This window comes from Eutrema salsugineum, unplaced genomic scaffold (genome assembly GCF_000478725.1).
Source record: "Eutrema salsugineum unplaced genomic scaffold, Eutsalg1_0 scaffold_7, whole genome shotgun sequence".
Taxonomy (NCBI): domain Eukaryota; kingdom Viridiplantae; phylum Streptophyta; class Magnoliopsida; order Brassicales; family Brassicaceae; genus Eutrema; species Eutrema salsugineum.
In genome coordinates, this window is record NW_006256486.1 from 10808562 (window position 1) to 10827206 (window position 18645).

At 40.4% G+C, this 18645-nt stretch overlaps 1 protein-coding gene and 1 non-coding gene across 2 annotated transcripts; one reads left to right on the top strand and one right to left on the bottom strand.

Annotated features, from left to right (window-relative positions):
- Nucleotides 1-1871: 1871 nt before the first annotated feature.
- On the bottom strand, nt 1872-2648 carry LOC112083095. The gene has a single exon (XM_024150825.1). The coding sequence runs from the start codon at nt 2646-2648 to the stop codon at nt 1872-1874; it is 777 nt and encodes a 258-aa protein (XP_024006593.1).
- A 13202-nt stretch (nt 2649-15850) lies between these two features.
- Nucleotides 15851-15955, top strand: LOC112083229. The gene has a single exon (XR_002897521.1). It is a non-coding gene; the product is annotated as a small nucleolar RNA R71 (small nucleolar RNA).
- The last annotated feature ends 2690 nt before the right edge of the window (nt 15956-18645 follow it).

Sequence of the window (18645 nt, forward strand, 5' to 3'; positions counted from 1 at the left end):
ATTGATTTAAAAGGGAAACTATGTAAAAAATGAACAAAAAATAGAAGACATCAAGGGGACAAATGTTAATTGAAAATACATTATAAAAGCAATTCGCCCTTAATTTTTTAAAAATCTACAGCCAGAATCCTAGAGCACTAAAATCTACAGCCACAATAAAAAAAACTTACGACCTACAAATTTTAGGGGGAATTGCTAAAAATAGGCTACAATTTGAATCCAAATGCAAAAGTATAGCCCAAATTCAACCTATTGCAAAAATAGGTCAGAGGGGTAGAGAAATTACTATTATCTCCTACATGAGTAAACAATAAAACAGATACCTCAATTACGATTATAACCCTGCGAAATCTGCAAATATTAATGAAGTCTGTAGAGCAAACTTATAAAGAAGTCTGCTATATTATTAAATCTTATTTTTAAATTTAAAAATTATATAAAAATAATGTAAACTGAAATTTGTTTCTATAAATCAAATGTCAACAAGTATGATCTATAAAAATTATAATTTATTAAAAATGAATCATTTTTAACCATCTAAGATAAACATAAAAAGTGAATAATTATAAACTAGGGCTGCAGACTTCTTTATCAGTCTGCTGATAAAGAAGTATGCTATATTATTAATCTTATATTTAAATTTTAAAATTATATAAAAATTATTTAAACTGAAATATGTTTCTATAAATCAAATGTCAACAAGTATGATCTATATAAATTAGTTTTTATTAAAAATGAATCATTTTTAACCATCTATGATAAACATAAAAAGTGAATAATTATAAACTAGGGCTACAGACTTCTTTATCAGTCTACTCAGCAGACTTATAAAGAAGTCTGTTATATTATTAATCTTATATTTAAATTTTAAAATTATATAAAAATTATTTAAACTGAAATATGTTTCTATAAATCAAATGTCAACAAGTATAATCTATATAAATTAGAATTTATTAAAAATGAATAATTTTCAACCATCTAAGATAAACATAAAAAGTGAATAATTATAAACTAGGGCTGCAGACTTCTTTATCAGTCTGCTCAGCAGACTACGGATCGAAGTCTTGTCAAACCGGAACCGAAATCAAAATTAAATATTGATATAAATCGAGAATAATTAACCTGACCGGAATTTTTTTAACATAGTATATTAAAAAACTTACCAGTCGTTACCATAAATAAAAAATCCTAGATCATTGTAAAACGGCGCTGCACTGTGGTCTCTCTCGCCGCGACTCTCCCTCGCAGTAAGCCTTTCCCGGCGCTCCCCATCTCTTCTTTTTCGTTTCTGATGCATATGTTGTTTCATATATCTCACTAGATATATTGTTGCTGCAGATCTCACCCGGCGTCTTCATCGTTCTTAGTTATCTCTCCAGATCTGTGAGTTATTCGCCATTACATTCTCTGTTTAGTCCGTATCTTATTGTTTACTTGTTTGTCCTTTAAAATTGTTCTTTTGTTTTTTTTATCCTTTTGCTTTACTATTTTTTTCACAGATCTAAGCCCAATCCCGTGAGCAAGTAAGTAAACATATTTTTTTTATTTCAAGATGTACCTTTTTTGTTATTTTGTTGTTTAGCGAGTAAGAAATACTTGTTTGGAAAGTCTGTTTTTGTTGTTTTGTTTTTAGCTGTAAAGTTATTATTTTGTTATTTTTTTTTAGTTGTTGTTTTCATGTGATTTTGGCCTTTAGCTTGAAGTCTATATATAATTTTTCCAAAAGCATGCATTTCTTACATAAAAAATCTTTTTTTTTTTGAATAAAATGTTAAATTATATTCAAAAGAAAAATACAACTGTTTTACAACTTTTCTCTTGACCTTTGCTTACATAATCTCAGGGTTTTGCTTCCTATAGTTTGTGATGAATTATGGAATCCTTGTAGCAAACCAAGTTTGCAGCCCATCTTCATATTTCTTCACTCTCTCTCTGCGTATTGTGCTGAGTCTATTTCGGAGCATCACATCGAGACGCTTGGCAAGGATGTCTCCTGGAACATGTGGTTCTCCGTGTCTCCTGTTGTTCCGTTCGCACCACATTGTGTGAAGCAAAGCTTGGAAGGTGTACCTGATAATAAATTCCTTCGTCGTGTTTGTTGCCGGCTTTGTTATAAACTCCAGAATCTCCTCCCACTTGGCAGTGTACTCGGCATTCATAATCCCACCAACCAATCCCTTCCAGATCTGCTCCGTATAAGGGCATTCAAAGAAGAGATGTTGCCGAGTCTCTAGAGGCTCTGCACAGAAAGTACAACCAGGAGCTGTATTGAGGTTCCATTTGATCATTCTTTCGCCGGTTGAAAGTCTATTTTTTGCGGCAAGCCAGGTGATGACAGAGTATTTCGGTGTTGCAAATGAAAACCAGATCCCTTTGTGCAAGTTCCAATAAACCTTCTGTCCACGAATCTGATCCCATGTTTCCTGAGTTACAAAAATATTTTTGTAGTTCCCTCCTTTTCCACGCCACAGCATTTTGTCATGTTCTCCCTGAACCCGTTTGTCCTTTTGTTGCTTAATTTCCTCCTCCACTTTATTTAGCAGCGGGTTGCGATGTGTCCTCCTTCGATTGCTGGCCATAACAGCAGCCAGCGTTGAGTTTGCTGATATGCCCATGTCAATGCATCCTCTTGGACCAAAAATCTCCATCAGTGGACCAAGAGAACTCCATTTGTCAAACCAGAAAGAAATCATCGAGCCACTTCCGACCTCTACTCTGTAAAAACTGTGAGCCAGTTCCCTGTATTTCAAGATTTTTTTCCATATCCAGGAGCCTAGCGATGGAGAGTCCTTTACTGACCAGAGAGATCCTGTTCGGATTAAGTGTTTTTTGACTCAGTTTACCCACAGAGAGTCTTTGGCGGTAAGTAATCTCCAGATGAGCTTTAGAATACAGACCTTGTTGACTGCCTCAAGGGACTTTAAACCCAGGCCGCCCTCTATCTTTGGGGTGCACACCATATCCCATGATACCTTTGCCTTTTTCCCATTGTCTGCTTGCCCTGACCATAAGAAACTTGCACATATTTTATCAATCTCAGCCAAACAAGCTTTTGGAAGTCTAAAGGCAGCCATCCAAAAGTTTATTAAGCTGAAGATGACCGATTTGAGCAATTGAAGTCGTCCACCAAAGGAGATATGCTTCACTGTCCATGAGTTTATCTGAGATCGGATCCTTTCAATCAGAGAGGAGTAATCTGCCTTAGTCATCCGTCGGGTGAGTAAAGGGAGGCCCAAATACTTCACTGGCAAGGTACCATATTCAAATGGGAATTCTTGGAGGATTTCCCCCCGCAGCTCCTCAGTCAGACCAGCCATGTAGACTGTAGATTTTTCGATACTTATGCGCAAACCCGAGTGAGTTGCAAACTCAGAAAACACCTCTAGAGTACCAACTATAGACTGTTTCTCTCCAGCAACAAAGACCATCAGGTCATCCGCGAAGCATAAGTGTGTAAGCGACAGTGCTGAGCACTCCAGGTGATATTGAATCCTTTTTTCAGCCGCGGCTCGATCCAGCCTTTTAGATAGTACGTTCATGCAAATAACAAAGAGGTACGGCGATAGGGCACATCCTTGTCGCAAACCTCTTGAGCTACCAAAGTAACCGGCTAACTCGCCATTGACTTGGACAGAGAAAGAGGCCGAAGAGATACATAAGAAAATCCAATGAATATACTCCTTTGGAAAGTCCATCGCATGCAAAGTGTTGATCAGAAAACCCCACTGGACTGAGTCAAAAGCTTTGGAGATGTCTATCTTCATAGCACATCTTGCTGAAATGTTCTCTTTGTGGTAGTCTTTAACCAGCTCTGTAGCAAGAAGCAGGTTCTCCATGAGCAATCTATTTTTAACAAAAGCAGATTGGTTTGGTGTGATGAACTTTGGGAGGATGATCTTGAGGCGGTTTGCAATGATTTTTGAGATGATCTTATAGATCACATTGCAGCAGGAGATTGGCCTATAGTCTTTCATGGTCACAGCTTCTTTTTTTTTCGGTATGAGAGCCAAGATGGTAGAGTTAATTCCCTTTGGAAGGAACCCCATCTTAAAAAAGGATTGAATAGCTATTACCAAATCCTTTCCAATGATCGGCCATGTTGCTCTGTAGAATTCGATGGTAAAACCATCAGGGCCTGGAGACTTTTCCTTAGGCATAGAGAATAATACTCTCCTAATTTCCTCAGCAGATACTTCATGGGTCAGTAGTGCTTTGTCGGCATCAGAACACGTAAATCCCACAATATTCCGAAGTTCCCCCACCTCCCAGGGAGCAAAATCAGCTGGCTTATCATTGAGAAATTCCTCAAAGTGACGTACAGCCTCCGCTTTTATATCGTCGTCACTAGTGGCTTTTGTTCCATCAGGGCGAACTATCTCTCCGATCTTGTTCCTTAGTGTTCGCTTTTTAATGGCATTGACAAAGACTTTGGAGTTTTGGTCACCAACCTTTAGCCAAAACATTTTTGCCTTTTGTTTCAAATACTTCTCCTCAATAGAAGCAAGGTGGCTCCATCTTTCCCAGGCTACTCGCTCATTATCAACAGCTTGGCTCGTGGAAGTGTGCATCGTGATCTCTTGAAGATCACAAAGTTTTTGATATGCCTCTCTGGTTTTTTTTGTGATGTCACTGAGCATGTTTCTTCCAATACTCCGCAGAGCGGGTTTGAGCCCTTTGAGTTGTTTACTAAATCTGTATAAGGCAGATGTCGAGTGGAATAGAGGATCTGTTGTTCTCCAGTTTTCCTCCACACACGTAGTAAACTCTGAGCTAGTAGTCATAGCGTTGGTGAATTTAAAAGGTCTTCTTTTTTGCGGCTCTTTACTCTGAATTTGTATGCGGCAACGCAGGTGATCTGAACAGCCTCCTGATTCAAATACACAATATGATTGTGTGTTTCTTGCCATCCATTCGCTATTAACTAGAACTCTGTCTAGCTTTTTGCTGATTAATCCCTCATCTCTTCGATTACACCAAGTGTACCTCGGACCGTGGTAGCTCAAATCCAAAAACTCGCAATACCCAACAATCTCTTGAAAATCCCTCATTCCCGGAGTGGTGACTGGCAAATTTTCATGCAGCGAGTGTTCTTCTCTATCTAGAATCTCATTAAAGTCTCCACATATGATCCATGGTTTTCCTAGATAAAGACCTGAATCCTGGTGATTTCGCAGATCCTCCCACAGCTCCTTTCTCTCCTCTGCAGTATTCATAGCATAAATGAAAGAAAAGAACATTTCCTCATCTTTCCCTTCTAACAGTACCGAACATGAAATCATTTGTGAGGATTTGAAGATAGGAGTGACACGCACGTTCTGCTTCCAAACCACCCATACTCTGCCCAGCCTGTGGTGCTCGTAATTACCCATCCACGACCAATCACGGAATACCTCTGAAATGATCTTGTTCGCCTTCCTCTCTATAACCTTTGTTTCAATAAGACAACCAAATTCAAATCCTCCACGGTTTACCCATTCCTTCACGACAACTTGTTTAATTTTTTTGTTAAGTCCCCTTATGTTCCAAAAAAATCTTGACATCAAAGATTTTTAGGGAGGGAGCTTTTCTTCTGAAATCCGTGACGAGGTGCCTTGGAATTTCCCATCGGTTCATGTACAAGTTTTCTCTGATTACCTTTCGCTGCAAGTCTCTGAGATTGCTGCGTTGTGTGCTCAGTTTCCTTACTAGTCTCGTGTGTTGTTTGGGAGCTTATGTCTTCTTCCCCCGGGTTACTATCATTGATCTCTTTCACCTCCTCTGATTTGCCCTGTTTTTGGCTGACGCCAATGTTACTCATATCGCTGAGCTCTTCTCCATTCTCCCCCTTATCACTAAGAGCTAGAAATCTTGAGTTTGCAAGGATACTCACTTCTCCAAATTTGGATTCTTTTGTTACCCGCTGTGGAGATTTGGCTATCCGAATTGGGGTGGACCATTCTCCCTCTTCTCTCTCTGATGTCTGGTGTGATGGTATTTCGACCTCACCCCCCTTATCAGATTTGTCCTGCTTTCCACTCGACTCTGTTTCTTGCACTTTGCTTTGCACCGAGTTATGACCATTTACTATTTTGCTCTCCACGGTCGGAGAAGGTACATTTGGAGGGCCTGGAACCTTTTGCATTACACATTCAGCTTGTTTATGTCCCCACTTCTCACAGTTTGTGCATTTGGCTGGCAACCATGGATATTCATAGGAGACACTGACAACCTGACCATTTTCCATCATAAAATTGTAAGACTTTGGCAAGGGCTTTGTGAGATCCACCTCGACAAACACACGAGCAACTTCAAAACTTTTGCACAATTCCGTATCCGGGTGCAAGTGTTTTGGCTCTCCAATTGGACTAGTAAGAAAAGATAGTCCTTTCCAGGCAAACATTGATCGCGGAACGTTCTTTACCACCACCCACACTGGTACAGATCTCATCTCCGGTTGCATTTCCTCTGCAACTCTCCATTTAGATACTATGACCGGCACATCACACAAATTCCACATTCTTCGTTTCAACACTCTGTTTCTAACCCCTTCATCTCTGATCCTGAATTTCATCGTTGTCTTGTCAACGACGTACACATCTATCTTCACCGACTTATCTGATAGAGACCAGATCTTGTTAACTAGCACATGAATCTTCCCGACATACGGTGCCGTGTCCAGGAATTTTCCCACAAGGAGGTCATTCCATAGCGGTGGAGAATTCTCCAAAACTTCTTTCGGAACCTTGATGGTTTGAGATCCATCAATGTCGTCGACTGTGTATTCATATCTCTGCATCAAAGGCTTGTTTTGCACTGCAGCAACCCACGAACCGATCGGACTCTTGTTTTCTTCTGACTTGTTTTGTACCACTAACGCTGAAATCTCCTTCGGACTCCTACCCAACTCCTTCTCAACCACGTTCACTTCCCCCAGAGATGTTCCCAGAGAGCTTGGTTCGATCCCCGACCCTGTGATCGCGTCCTGCGGCGGCGGAGAGGCCGCCGCCGGCAGCATCTTGTCGAGGAAGGTAGAAAACCCTAGATCGCACTTGTTTTCGCCTTATTACTAAAACGCACCGTACCAATACTCGTTTTTATCGGTATCATAAAAAATCTTTTTAAGCTGGAATGGGTCAATACAGCTACACTCAACCTTCAAGCAGCTCGAGAGAATGTATGAGTTCGACTGCTCGACGTCGATCTGGTGGAAATTTTGGATTTCCTATCCGTTGTTACTGCGGTTTGGTGCCAGTGCTCCAGACATCTTCCACAGACCTGAATCCAGGTAGAAGGTTCTACGGATGCCGTAATAATGAGGTAATAAGTCGTTTGTTGTATTGGTTTATGATAATTTGTTGTGTTGAATAGTTATATTTGTGATTGTTTCCCTTTGTGATGATTTGTGATGGGTTCTGAGTGTTTGTATAGGATGGTGGCTACCATATATTCAAGTGGTGGGATGAAGCTATGACCGAGGAGTTTCAAGAGCTTAGGTTGGTTGTGGAGCAACACGCAGACTCCATTCGTTACTGTGATTGCAAAGCTGTACAGAATTGTATTGATAAGCCAGCAATGGAGGCAATGCATCGCAGGATCATGAGCTTGGATGCAGATATAGCACAACTAAGGGACAAACTTTTGGAGTCACGTTTTGGAGGCTTAAAGTTGAATCATGCGATGGTGGCTGGTGCAATCCTGATTATTGTTATTGTCTTTCTTGGTGTTTGTTTAGCTCGATCGTAGTTGTTCTCAGAAGAGATATGAACAAATGTTTAATTATGTAAACTATGTGTCTGACATATTTGTAGACTAGCAGATTTATTATGCAGACTTATTATGCAGACTTAATATGCAGACTTATTATGCAGACTTCTTAGGCAGACTTCTTATGCAGACTTCATATGTAGACTTCATATGCAGACTTAATACGTAGATTAAACTAAACCAGACAGTTTTAAAATTATATTGCAAACCAGCTATACCAATTTAAGGCTAAACCAATTGCGTTTTAAAATACAGTACGATAAACCAAATATAATCGATCCTACTGGATCCGATTAAACTGGTACGACGGTTATTGAACTGGTACGACGGTTATTGAACCGGTACAACGGTTATTGAACCGGTACGACGGTTAAATAGGTTTCTACAGACATATATAAGCGTTTCTACGGACACTGTATTAATACAAATCGGTAAAAAACGTTTGGAAAATTTTTCTCTGCAGTTTTGCTGGTTTTACTGTACATACGTTTACCGTTTAAGGTAAGTCGAAATTAATGCCGACTTCTCTTTTGGATCGAAGTCTGTGTTATGCACGAACCCTAATCCCCTTCGCTTTCTATTCCAGATCTGGTGTCGCCGCCATCCATAACTGTTCATTTCCGCCGTTGGTCGTGGAAAGGTATTTGGCTGCACTAATTTCTTATAATTTGTTCATAAATATCTTTACGGGTTCCAAGTTCCTAGTCGTTTGGGTTTCTACACCGGTTTTTCTAAAAATCGGACAACAACGAGTAGATATATGTTCCAAAGTCGGACAAAAATCGAATACCCGTTTTCCAAGTTTCTAGTTGCTATGTTACAGATATTTGTACTTCTTTTTATTTATTAACCGGATTTGTATAGTGTTAGGCGAACTATTTTGGAAGTATTATCTGGTAAAACGGAGTTAAAAGCGGGTTGTGTTTTTTAGAGAACTTTGTCGGCGGCTAGTTTTTTGGAAACTGTCTTAATTACGCTATTAGGTCTACATACTTCAATTGCAGACTTAGTTGGTTGACTTCGTGTGTAGACTTCTTCGTGAGACTTCATAAGTAGACTTTTTTTAAGGCTGCTATTTTGAATATTTGACTTCGTTTTGCAGACGTCAGAACAGCCAATGGAAAACCCATAATTCCCCCTGCATCTCTTCACAAAAAGCGATGAGCCGTATCCGCTGAAAAGCATAGGATACTATAGTGGTGAGACAAAGCTGATGACTGCACTCGAGGAAGCACTCACACAAGATGAATGGGAAGAGATAATGAACTCTAAACTGGGAGTGTTCTTGAACTTCAGTCAGCTGGATTTCGGCTGGGCATCTAAACTGGTGCATTACATTCTCGGCATGCAGCTAGTTTGCAAGAAAAAATTTGAGATTTGGAGCCTCGTAGGTCTAATCCCGATCCGCTTTTCTTTGAATGAGTTCAAACATATTACTGGCTCGAATTGCGAGTACGTGGACAACCTCGAGGATCCGGTGGTTGAGATAACTGAGGAGATGCAAGATTTCTGGGAGCGATTGGGAGTCAATGAGGATTTGGGCCCGAGCACTGAAGATTTGATAGAAGCTTGTAAGGAATGCAGGTCGTGGTCTTCCGAGGATCGGTTGAGGCTGGGATACCTTAGCATTTATGCAAGTTACATTGAAGCACGGAAGCCATCTTCGGCTACTCGGGTTAGGTTGGCAAGGCTTGTGAAGTTATGTGATCCTCCTTTCACATTGAATCACCACACCCACACTTTCGAAGTTCCAAATCAACAACACAGTTATGTGATCCTCCTTTCACATTGAATCGCCAACCATTGATGCGTGTCAACTGCGTGAGGGAACAAGTTTTACCCTTAACAAAAACAAATGAAAGCCGCAAGTGCACAGCTAATCAGTTGTATTATTTAGGGATCGAATCCACAGAGATTTGTGTGCCTGGTATTCTTCTACGGTTTTTAACTTTATGTCTAGACTAGATTGGTTTTAAAGGTTGGTTGTTTGTCACGAATTAAACTAAAACAAAAGAAAGCAAATAAATCTATCCTAAGAAACAAGTAGAAAAATCGAATGGAAAGCAAGTAAAGCAAGTAGAATATTGAACTAAAGCAATTGAAATGCAAATCTAAATAAGCAAATAAAAATCGATTGGTTTGTAAACTATGGCTAAAAACGCTGAGCTTTTGGGAACTCTAAGGGATCATAATCGGTTTTAACACTAAGATAGATAGATTGGGATTGACGGATATCGATATATAGGGTTCTAGAGCTAGAGTACGGCGGTATGACTACGTCACTGTTGAGATCATAACCAACTGTTTCTCGCAACCCTGACCAGTAGGTTTCCACTCTGGCCCTAGAAGGGAGAGAACGCAAGAGCTGGACAAGACTCGTCAATACTCACGATCTCGCCGCAGGTAGGTTTCCACTCCAACGGAAAAATCGCCTGTTTCATTCTAGGGCTGATACATAATGAAAACTTTCGCAACACTAACTATCTAGATCAGATACTAGGTGATCAATCAAACATACATGCAATAAGAACAAGAATAAACAGAGAACAAAGTTAAAATCCCAGATCTATAAACCTAGATGTCTTAATCAATTATGAGAGCCCTTTTCGGGAACCCTAAGCCCAACTCGGGATCTACTCAGACATGGCTGAGGTCGACATCATCATTGGTTTTAATAAAAGTAATCAAAAACAGTAAAGAAAAGAGATGAAGAATGCTTCTCTATTGAAGAACTCGGACTTGAACAATCTTCTACAAAAATCGCATAAAAACGGCTAAAGGAAAAAGGGTTTCTGTAAAGTATGAAGGGTGGTGTCTAAAAACGACCTAAATGACAAGTATTTATAGTCTTCAATACTCCATGGTCTCTAGGGTTCCGAAATTGAGGCTGAGAATGACTTTGGGCTTCAGAAATATGGGCTTTAGTTCGGAGTTATCCGGCCGCGGTCGGGAGTGACGTGATCGTGGGGAATAGGTGGTTGGCCGCGGTCGGGAGGCTTGTGACCGCGGGGAATGGGCTGTTGGCCTTCTTCGAGTGGCTCTGGGGCTAATGGAATATCTTGAGATCCAACCGTTGGAATGTCTCCAAACTAAGTGCATTTGAAAGCTGGTTGATTCTTCTATAAGTTGTCCAATTTTGAGGGTGATCAGACGGTGAGAAGGTCTTCGTCTCTCCATGAGAGTTCTGACGGTCTACATTTACCCAAAAGAGTCTTTTTGTTCCAATTTGTGCCTCTTTATCCCAAATTACCTGAAAAATCTTTTAAAATCCGAAAACATAGAAATCCTTTGAAAACCTTTGAAAATAGAGAGTAAACACATGTAAAAGACATTAAAGTGATCCATAAAAATGGTCAAAATCCGGTGTTATCAACTCCTCCAGACTTAGTCTTTTGTTTGTCCTCAAACAAAACAAAGGCTAAATCTCGGCGAGAGGTTTGAAAACGCAGGAACTAAACAAAATCTCAGAGACCAAACTTCTAGACCAATATCAATCAGTATGCATCAATCGGGAATAGCTTAGAAAATTCTCACTAGCAATACATGCATAACTAGTTCGTTGATCCGTCATGCGGAAATTATGCACTAAGATCTAACTTCCAGTCAACTAGCTCTTAACATTCATTAAAAATCTTGGTGGTTCTCATCAAAGAAAGTCTAGGCAAGGCAATCTAGGCTAGGTGTCAAAAAGGTTATTCTAGGGGTAAGGCTTAAAGTGTTTACGGGTTACCTGAAGATCTGGAGAATGCAAGATATTATGCAAAACCGCAAGAGAGAGTGAAGCTGTTGGTATCCACAGTTTTCAGTCACTTTCTTCTTGCCATAGATTATTGGTCTTCTTCCTCAGGTTCTCTCCTAACTCCCCCAGACTTAGATTTTTGTAAATCTTTCAAAAACATAGCTCTATAAATGTTTAGTAGTTGCTTCTTGCTTCACAAATTTCGACAATCTAGGACTCATTAGGCTTTTTGTTTCCCTCTCTCTTTTCATTCATTTTTTTTTTTATTTTTTTTTAGAAGAGAGGGAACACCTTTAGATATAGAGTCTTAGAGAGCACGAAATTACCAGTTAATATTTGTCTTGTAAAGCTTCATAAGGTTTCCGATACTCTTCCTTCCCAATTCCATTCAGTCTCCTTTGTGAGTGACTGAAAACTGCGTCGCTACTCTTCTCTCCGACGCTTTTGCACAGATCTACTGATATAAACTAAAGAGAGAATGCATGAGGATTGAAAACAAGTGTTTTGGGTTTAGGGTATGGTACCAGATAAAGATAAACTGGTAATCTAGGACGACAAAGAGTGGTAAAAGTGAGGGTAAAAGACGTCCTAGATGTGTATGTCGATGCCTGCCTAAAATCAATGATGAGAAAATTAGATGTCAATATTAAGGTCAAATAAAATGAGCTAGTATATCCTGTCAGAAAGGATCTCCATGAATAGAAGTCCTCTGGTGGGAGTTCGTAGTGCAAGTACTCTAGCTGCCGCCTAATCTAGTGCTAACCACAAATGAGCTATCATGCATAGTGTAGAAGCGTGCAGGTCTAAATCATCATAGTTTTGTGTCAAACATTCCTGAAAAATACTTAATGTCGAATAGGTTACATATTAAAATTTAAAAAGTGCTTGAAATTTGAAAGCAAAAGCAAGAAAATGATTAGTACGGATAGACATCCTCCCCCAGACTTAAATCACACTGTCCCCAGTGTGAAAAAGTTGGTGAGAAAATGGTGAATAAAAGCGAAATAAAATAAGATAAAAGAAAAGAAAATGATGATAGAACCGTGATGGCAGTGAAGTGCTGATCAATCACTCATCCTCCGATGTGTCTGCTGCGAACTGGTGCTGCTCCTGTAGGAAGGTGACAACGCGCTCAAAGCGTCGTCCCTGTCTCTCAACTCTGCGCTCCAGATCAGAATGTGTGTGCGATGATGTAGATGATGAGGTGTGGCCGGTCGAAACAGATGGCTGAAAATGAGCACGGGCCGCAGCTGCATCACGCTTTGCCTTGGCCACTATGTATTGGCCAATGGTGAATGGTAGACGAGGTACATATGGCAGAAAATCATCGGGTTCTGGAGTCCATCGCAGACGTCCTCCGTTACACAATCTCGGGACTGATGGTGAAGGCAAGCTGACTCGGTGCTCCATTTTGTTCTGGGCGATTTACACAATCTCGCCCTGGTTTGTTCCATTTTTCTACAAAACGAGATGATTCTTGGAAAAAAGAGTGAATTTGGATACTGATTTTAACACATTAAGATCAGCTATACTAGTATAAAGAGATTGATTAAAACCATGAGCAAACAGAATTGACATTAAATCAAAGAAATCGAGTAGTTCATGACTAGATTCGGATTTTTGATGTTCTCAACATAGAAATCTTCTAAAAATCGGTTTTAATGAGAAATTTCCATGTCAAATCTATAGGTTACCTAATACTAATCACTAATCACACAAGACTTAATCAGATTCATCCATTTTGCTGTTCCAAACTCGATTTTTATAAAGCATGTAGAATCCAAATTTCAAAAATCTCAATTCCTCTTTAGCTAGGTGTTAAAATCGATTTTTAGATAACCTAAAAGAAAAATCTATTGTTCTTAAGCTATTTCCACCATCAATAAACCATGATTTGGGCTTTTTAAGAAAACCCTAAGTTCTAAAATCAAGTAAAAAATGGCGAGTTTGAGCTTCATACCTTGCTGGAAAGAGAGATTTGATGACAGAATTGAAATCAGCTTTGAAAAAAGAGTGAGGTTTGAGCCAAGAATCTTTTAAAAAGCTTAAGAATTGAAAAAGGTGTTATATCTCCTAAATCTCCAAGTCATTTGGAAGAGAAGAGAAGAAGGAGTTTTGATGCAAGAAGAGAAAATTTCCAGGAATTTTTAAGTTTACGGGAACTTACATTTCTTGTTTTGCACGCAAGGAAGGTTTAAAACTTACGGAAAATCTTAACGGGCTTTACCGGGAATACTCCAGAAATCACTGGGAAACTCCGGGAACTTTTGAAAAGCGGTGGAAATCCGCATTCTCGTCTCAACGACCAACGGCCGCGGTCAGGAGATGCGCGACCGCGGCGATTGAGGGCTCGGCGCGGTCACATTCACGGTGCCGCGGTCGATGCTCCCTTGGCCGCGGGTCGGTTGGTCGCGACCGTGGCTCTTTCTCCTGCGGCATTTGTCCAACTTTCTGGTCTTTGCCGGGTCGAGCAGCTAAAAACCTACCCTTTTCTTCTTGGTTTTTCTAATTTTCTGATTTTTTTGTATTTCTGTTTTATAAAATATCTGAAACTTAAAAGGAAAAGAAAACATAAATTGTAAAAAGGAAAAGAAAACTAAAAGAAAGAGTACCTAAATGGGTTGTCTCCCATTAAGCGCTTTTGTTTTAAGTCGTTTAGCTCGACGTAGGCATGAAGAATCAGGCTGATTTGAATGGCACTCCACTTGATGTGCCTTTATCACTTCTGGTCGCTTGAGGTTTTACTTCTTCTCCTTGAGGAGCCGTCTTCTTTCCTTTACTCTTCTTTCGGACTTTAACATTGTTTAAAACCCTTTTTGTGTTTTCGATCAGCTCCTGGATTTGGTCCTCACTAGTTTCTGTTGCATCCGGTGGAATGATGATCTTGATTTTTGCAAAAGCTTTCGGCTTCTCCTTTTCTTTCTCTTTTGGCCGGTTTCCTTTGCTTAGAAAATCATCCAGGATAGTCGGGTAAAACCTTCTGCAATCTACATTGAGGAAAACAGCATGCCGGTTTGCGTGATCGATTACTGCTCCTACGGTAGCTAGGAATGGTCTCCCGAAAATGAGTGGCCTCTCCTTGTCTTTATCCATCTCCAGGACTTGGAATTCTGCTGGAACAATCTTGTCTCCCACTAGAACTTGTAGATCATGAATCGCCCCTTCAGTATCTTTTTGAGATGAATCTCCAAAGATAACCTTAACCGTCGATGTCCTTAAGGTTTTTATGCCCAATTTTTCAGCAAATGTCTTTGACATGATGTTGACATTGGCTCCGGAATCGTACAGGCAGTCTGTGAAACTGATTCCTGAAATCATTGGAAAACCAAACGTCCCGGATCGTCGGCTTTTGTAAGCCTTTGAAACGGTGATCGTTGAGGTACCTTAAATGGTGGCTGCTTGGCATCGACATCCTTGTAAAGTGGTACAGAGATTGGGGTTTCTTCTTTATTTCCATCGGTTCTGGCCTCTTCTTCGGGCAATGTGGTTATGGCGTTGCAAAACCTCTTAGGGTTATCTTCAAATCTTCCTGGAAGAACTCCACTTTGCCTCTTCATAGAGTCGGCTGTTTGGGCAAATTGCACGTCTAGCTTTTTGACGTGCGAAGATAAAGCTTCAAACTTCCCGTTCAGGTCATTGTACATGCAGTCAACTTTCACGTTCACGTCTTTAGATGCTTTTTCGTTTGTCATAATGAGCTGTTGGATGGACTGTTCAAGTCTACCGATTTGTGAAGCTAGCTGGTTCGTCGTGACTCCCTGCTGTTGTACAAATTGATTGTTAAAACCCATACCTTGGTAGTTATATGGCTGTCGCGGTTGATAAGCTCATGTCCCTCCAAAGTTTCCACCTTGAAACTTGTTTTGGAAGGATTTTTGCTGTGGTAGGTAGTACTGATCTTGAGGATTCTCCACATTTGGATTGCGGTAAGAGAGATTGTTGTAATTTGCATTCCGGAAGTTGTTGTTGAAACCATTGTTAAAGCGATTTTGATATGGTATTAGTGCTCCTACATAGTTCACCTCTTCTTCTTAAAAGGCTTGATTAATGTGATCAATATCACTAGGTCCTTCATCTTCTGCGCCATTGTTGGTCTCACAAGCATGGATTGGGTGATTGTTGCTCTTCAAAAGCTGGCTCATCATGTTCTTTAACTCGGTTATCTCCTTGTTGTCTGTTCCGGTTTGCTTCGTCGAGCGATCGTATTCAGGACAATCATTGCTATTGGCTTGAGCCAAATTTTCGATGAGGGCTCTTCCTTGGGCTATCGTCTTTTGTCCAAAATTTCCATTGCTAGCTGTATCAAGTGAAAGTTTGTATTTTGGTTGCAAACCTCGGTAAAATGTGCTCAGCAGGTTTGATCCAGGAAATCCATGGTGAGGGCAATCACGTTCATACTCCTTAAAACGTTCCCAGGCTTCATAGAAAGATTCAGTCGGTCGTTGCTGAAAGCTTGAGATCTTTGTTCTCAACAAGTTCGACCTTGACTTAGTATAGAAGTGATTCAGGAAAGCAGTTTTACACTCTTCCCTATTAGTAATCGATCCTGCAGGAAAAGATTTCAACCAACAGTGAGCTTTGTCTGCTAATGAAAAAGGGAACAACTTACACTTTAAATAGTCTGCTGGAACTTGGTTTGTTCTCATCATGCTGCAGATTTCTTCAAAGAGCTCGATATGGTCCATTGGGTGTTCAGAAGGAACTCCATGGAATTGGTTTTGTTTCACCAATGAGATAATTTGAGGCTTGACTTCAAGCTCATTCTGGTTCGGAAATGGAACTTTAATTGCAGATCGGTTCTGAAAATTTTGAGTAGGTGCATCAAAATCGGTTATGCGATGGTTCCTGGCTTGTCTTCGGTGTTGGTTTGCTGGCTGCACAGGGCGGTTAGAGTGCCCATCGGCTGCATTGATAGGTGCATCAAGGTCTTCACGTTCTTCTCTCTCGCGGTTCTGGTGGTTTCTCGGAGGAACCTCATCCTACTCTCCATCTTGTCGAGCATGATCACCTCCTCTGTGATCATTCTTTTTATTTTCTCCATGTTCAGACCCGTCTTGGTCCATATTTAAAGCTCGGTTAATATGATCTCCACGCTGGTCGTCGTTGGCTATTCCTTGCGTTCATCTAAGTCTTCGAAGTTCTCTTTCGTGTCTGTCTATCTCGTCTAGAATTGGAATATTTTCTACAGGTCTGCGCCTGTTATTCATGCAATTCAGAGAAAAACAAAAGAAGGGAAAGATAATTCAGCAAAAATTTAAGAAAGAACTAGAGATCAGGTGTCTAAAACAGAAGTTAAAACAAGAAAAATATCAAAAGGCAGCAAAACAAATCCCCGGCAACGGCGCCAAAAGCTGATGACTGCACTCGAGGAAGCACTCACACAAGATGAATGGGAAGAGATAATGAACTCTAAACTGGGAGTGTTCTTGAACTTCAGTCAGCTGGATTTCGGCTGGGCATCTAGACTGGTGCATTACATTCTCGGCATGCAGCTAGTTTGCAAGAAAAAATTTGAGATTTGGAGCCTCGTAGGTCTAATCCCGATCCGCTTTTCTTTGAATGAGTTCAAACATATTACTGGCTCGAATTGCGAGTACGTGGACAACCTCGAGGATCCGGTGGTTGAGATAACTGAGGAGATGCAAGATTTCTGGGAGCGATTGGGAGTCAATGAGGATTTTGGCCGAGCACTGAAGATTTGATAGAAGCTTGTAAGGAATGCAGGTCGTGGTGTTCCGAGGATCGGTTGAGGCTGGGATACCTTAGCATTTATGCAAGTTACATTGAAGCACGGAAGCCATCTTCGGCTACTCGGGTTGGGTTGGCAAGGCTTGTGAAGTTATGTGATCCTCCTTTCACATTGAATCACCACACCCACACTTTCGAAGTTCCAAATCAACAACACAGTTATGTGATCCTCCTTTCACATTGAATCGCCAACCATTGATGTGTGTCAACTGCGTGAGGGAACAAGTTTTACCCTTAACAAAAACAAATGAAAGCCGCAAGTGCACAGCTAATCAGTTGTAGTATTTAGGGATCGAATCCACAGAGGTTTGTGTGCCTGGTATTCTTCTACGGTTTTTAACTTTATGTCTAGACTAGATTGGTTTTAAAGGTTGGTTGTTTGTCACGAATTAAACTAAAACAAAAGAAAGCAAATAAATCTATCCTAAGAAACAAGTAGAAAAATCGAATGGAAAGCAAGTAAAGCAAGTAGAATATTGAACTAAAGCAATTGAAATGCAGATCTAAATAAGCAAATAAAAATCGATTGGTTTGTAAACTATGGCTAAAAACGCTGAGCTTTTGGGAACTCTAAGGGATCATAATCGGTTTTAACACTAAGTTAGATAGATTGGGATTGACGGATATCGATATATAGGGTTCTAGAGCCAGAGTATGGCGGTATGACTACGTCACTGTCGTGATCATAACCAACTGTTTCTCGCAACCCTGACCAGTAGGTTTCCACCCTGGCCCTGGAAGGGAGAGAACCAAGAACTGCACAAGACTCGTCAATACTCAAGATCTCGCTGCAGGTAGGTTTCCACTCCTACGGAAAAATCGCTTGTTTCATTCTAGGGCTGATACTTAATGAAAACTTTCGCAACACTAACTATCTAGATTAGATACTAGGTGATCAATCAAGCATACATGCAATAAGAACAAGAATAAACAAAGAACAAAGTTGAAATCCCAGATCTATAAACCTAGATGTCTTAATCGATTATGAGAGCCCTTTTCGGGAACCCTAAGCCCAACTCGGGATCTACTCAGACATGGCTGAGGTCAACATCATCATTGGTTTTAATAAAAGTAATCAAAAACAGTAAAGAAAAGAGATGAAGAAAGCTTCTCTATTGAAGAACTCGGACTTGAACAATCTTCTATAAAAATCGCATAAAAATGGCTAAAGGAAAGAGGGTTTCTGTAAAGTATGAAGGGTGGTGTCTAAAAACGACCTAAGTGACAAGTATTTATAGTCTTCAATACTCCATGGTCTCTAGGGTTCCGGAATTGAGGCTGAGAATGACTTTGGGCTTCAGAAATATGGGCTTTAGTTTGGAGTTAGCCGGCCGCGGTCGAGAATGACGTGACCGCGGGGAATAGGTGGTTGGCCGCGGTCGGGAGGCTTGTGACCGCGGGGAATGGGCTGTTGG

Bases quoted from the DNA above. Each gene is read 5' to 3' on its own strand.
- LOC112083095 (XM_024150825.1), bottom strand. From the start codon at position 2,648: ATGGAGATTTTTGGTCCAAGAGGATGCATTGACATGGGCATATCAGCA.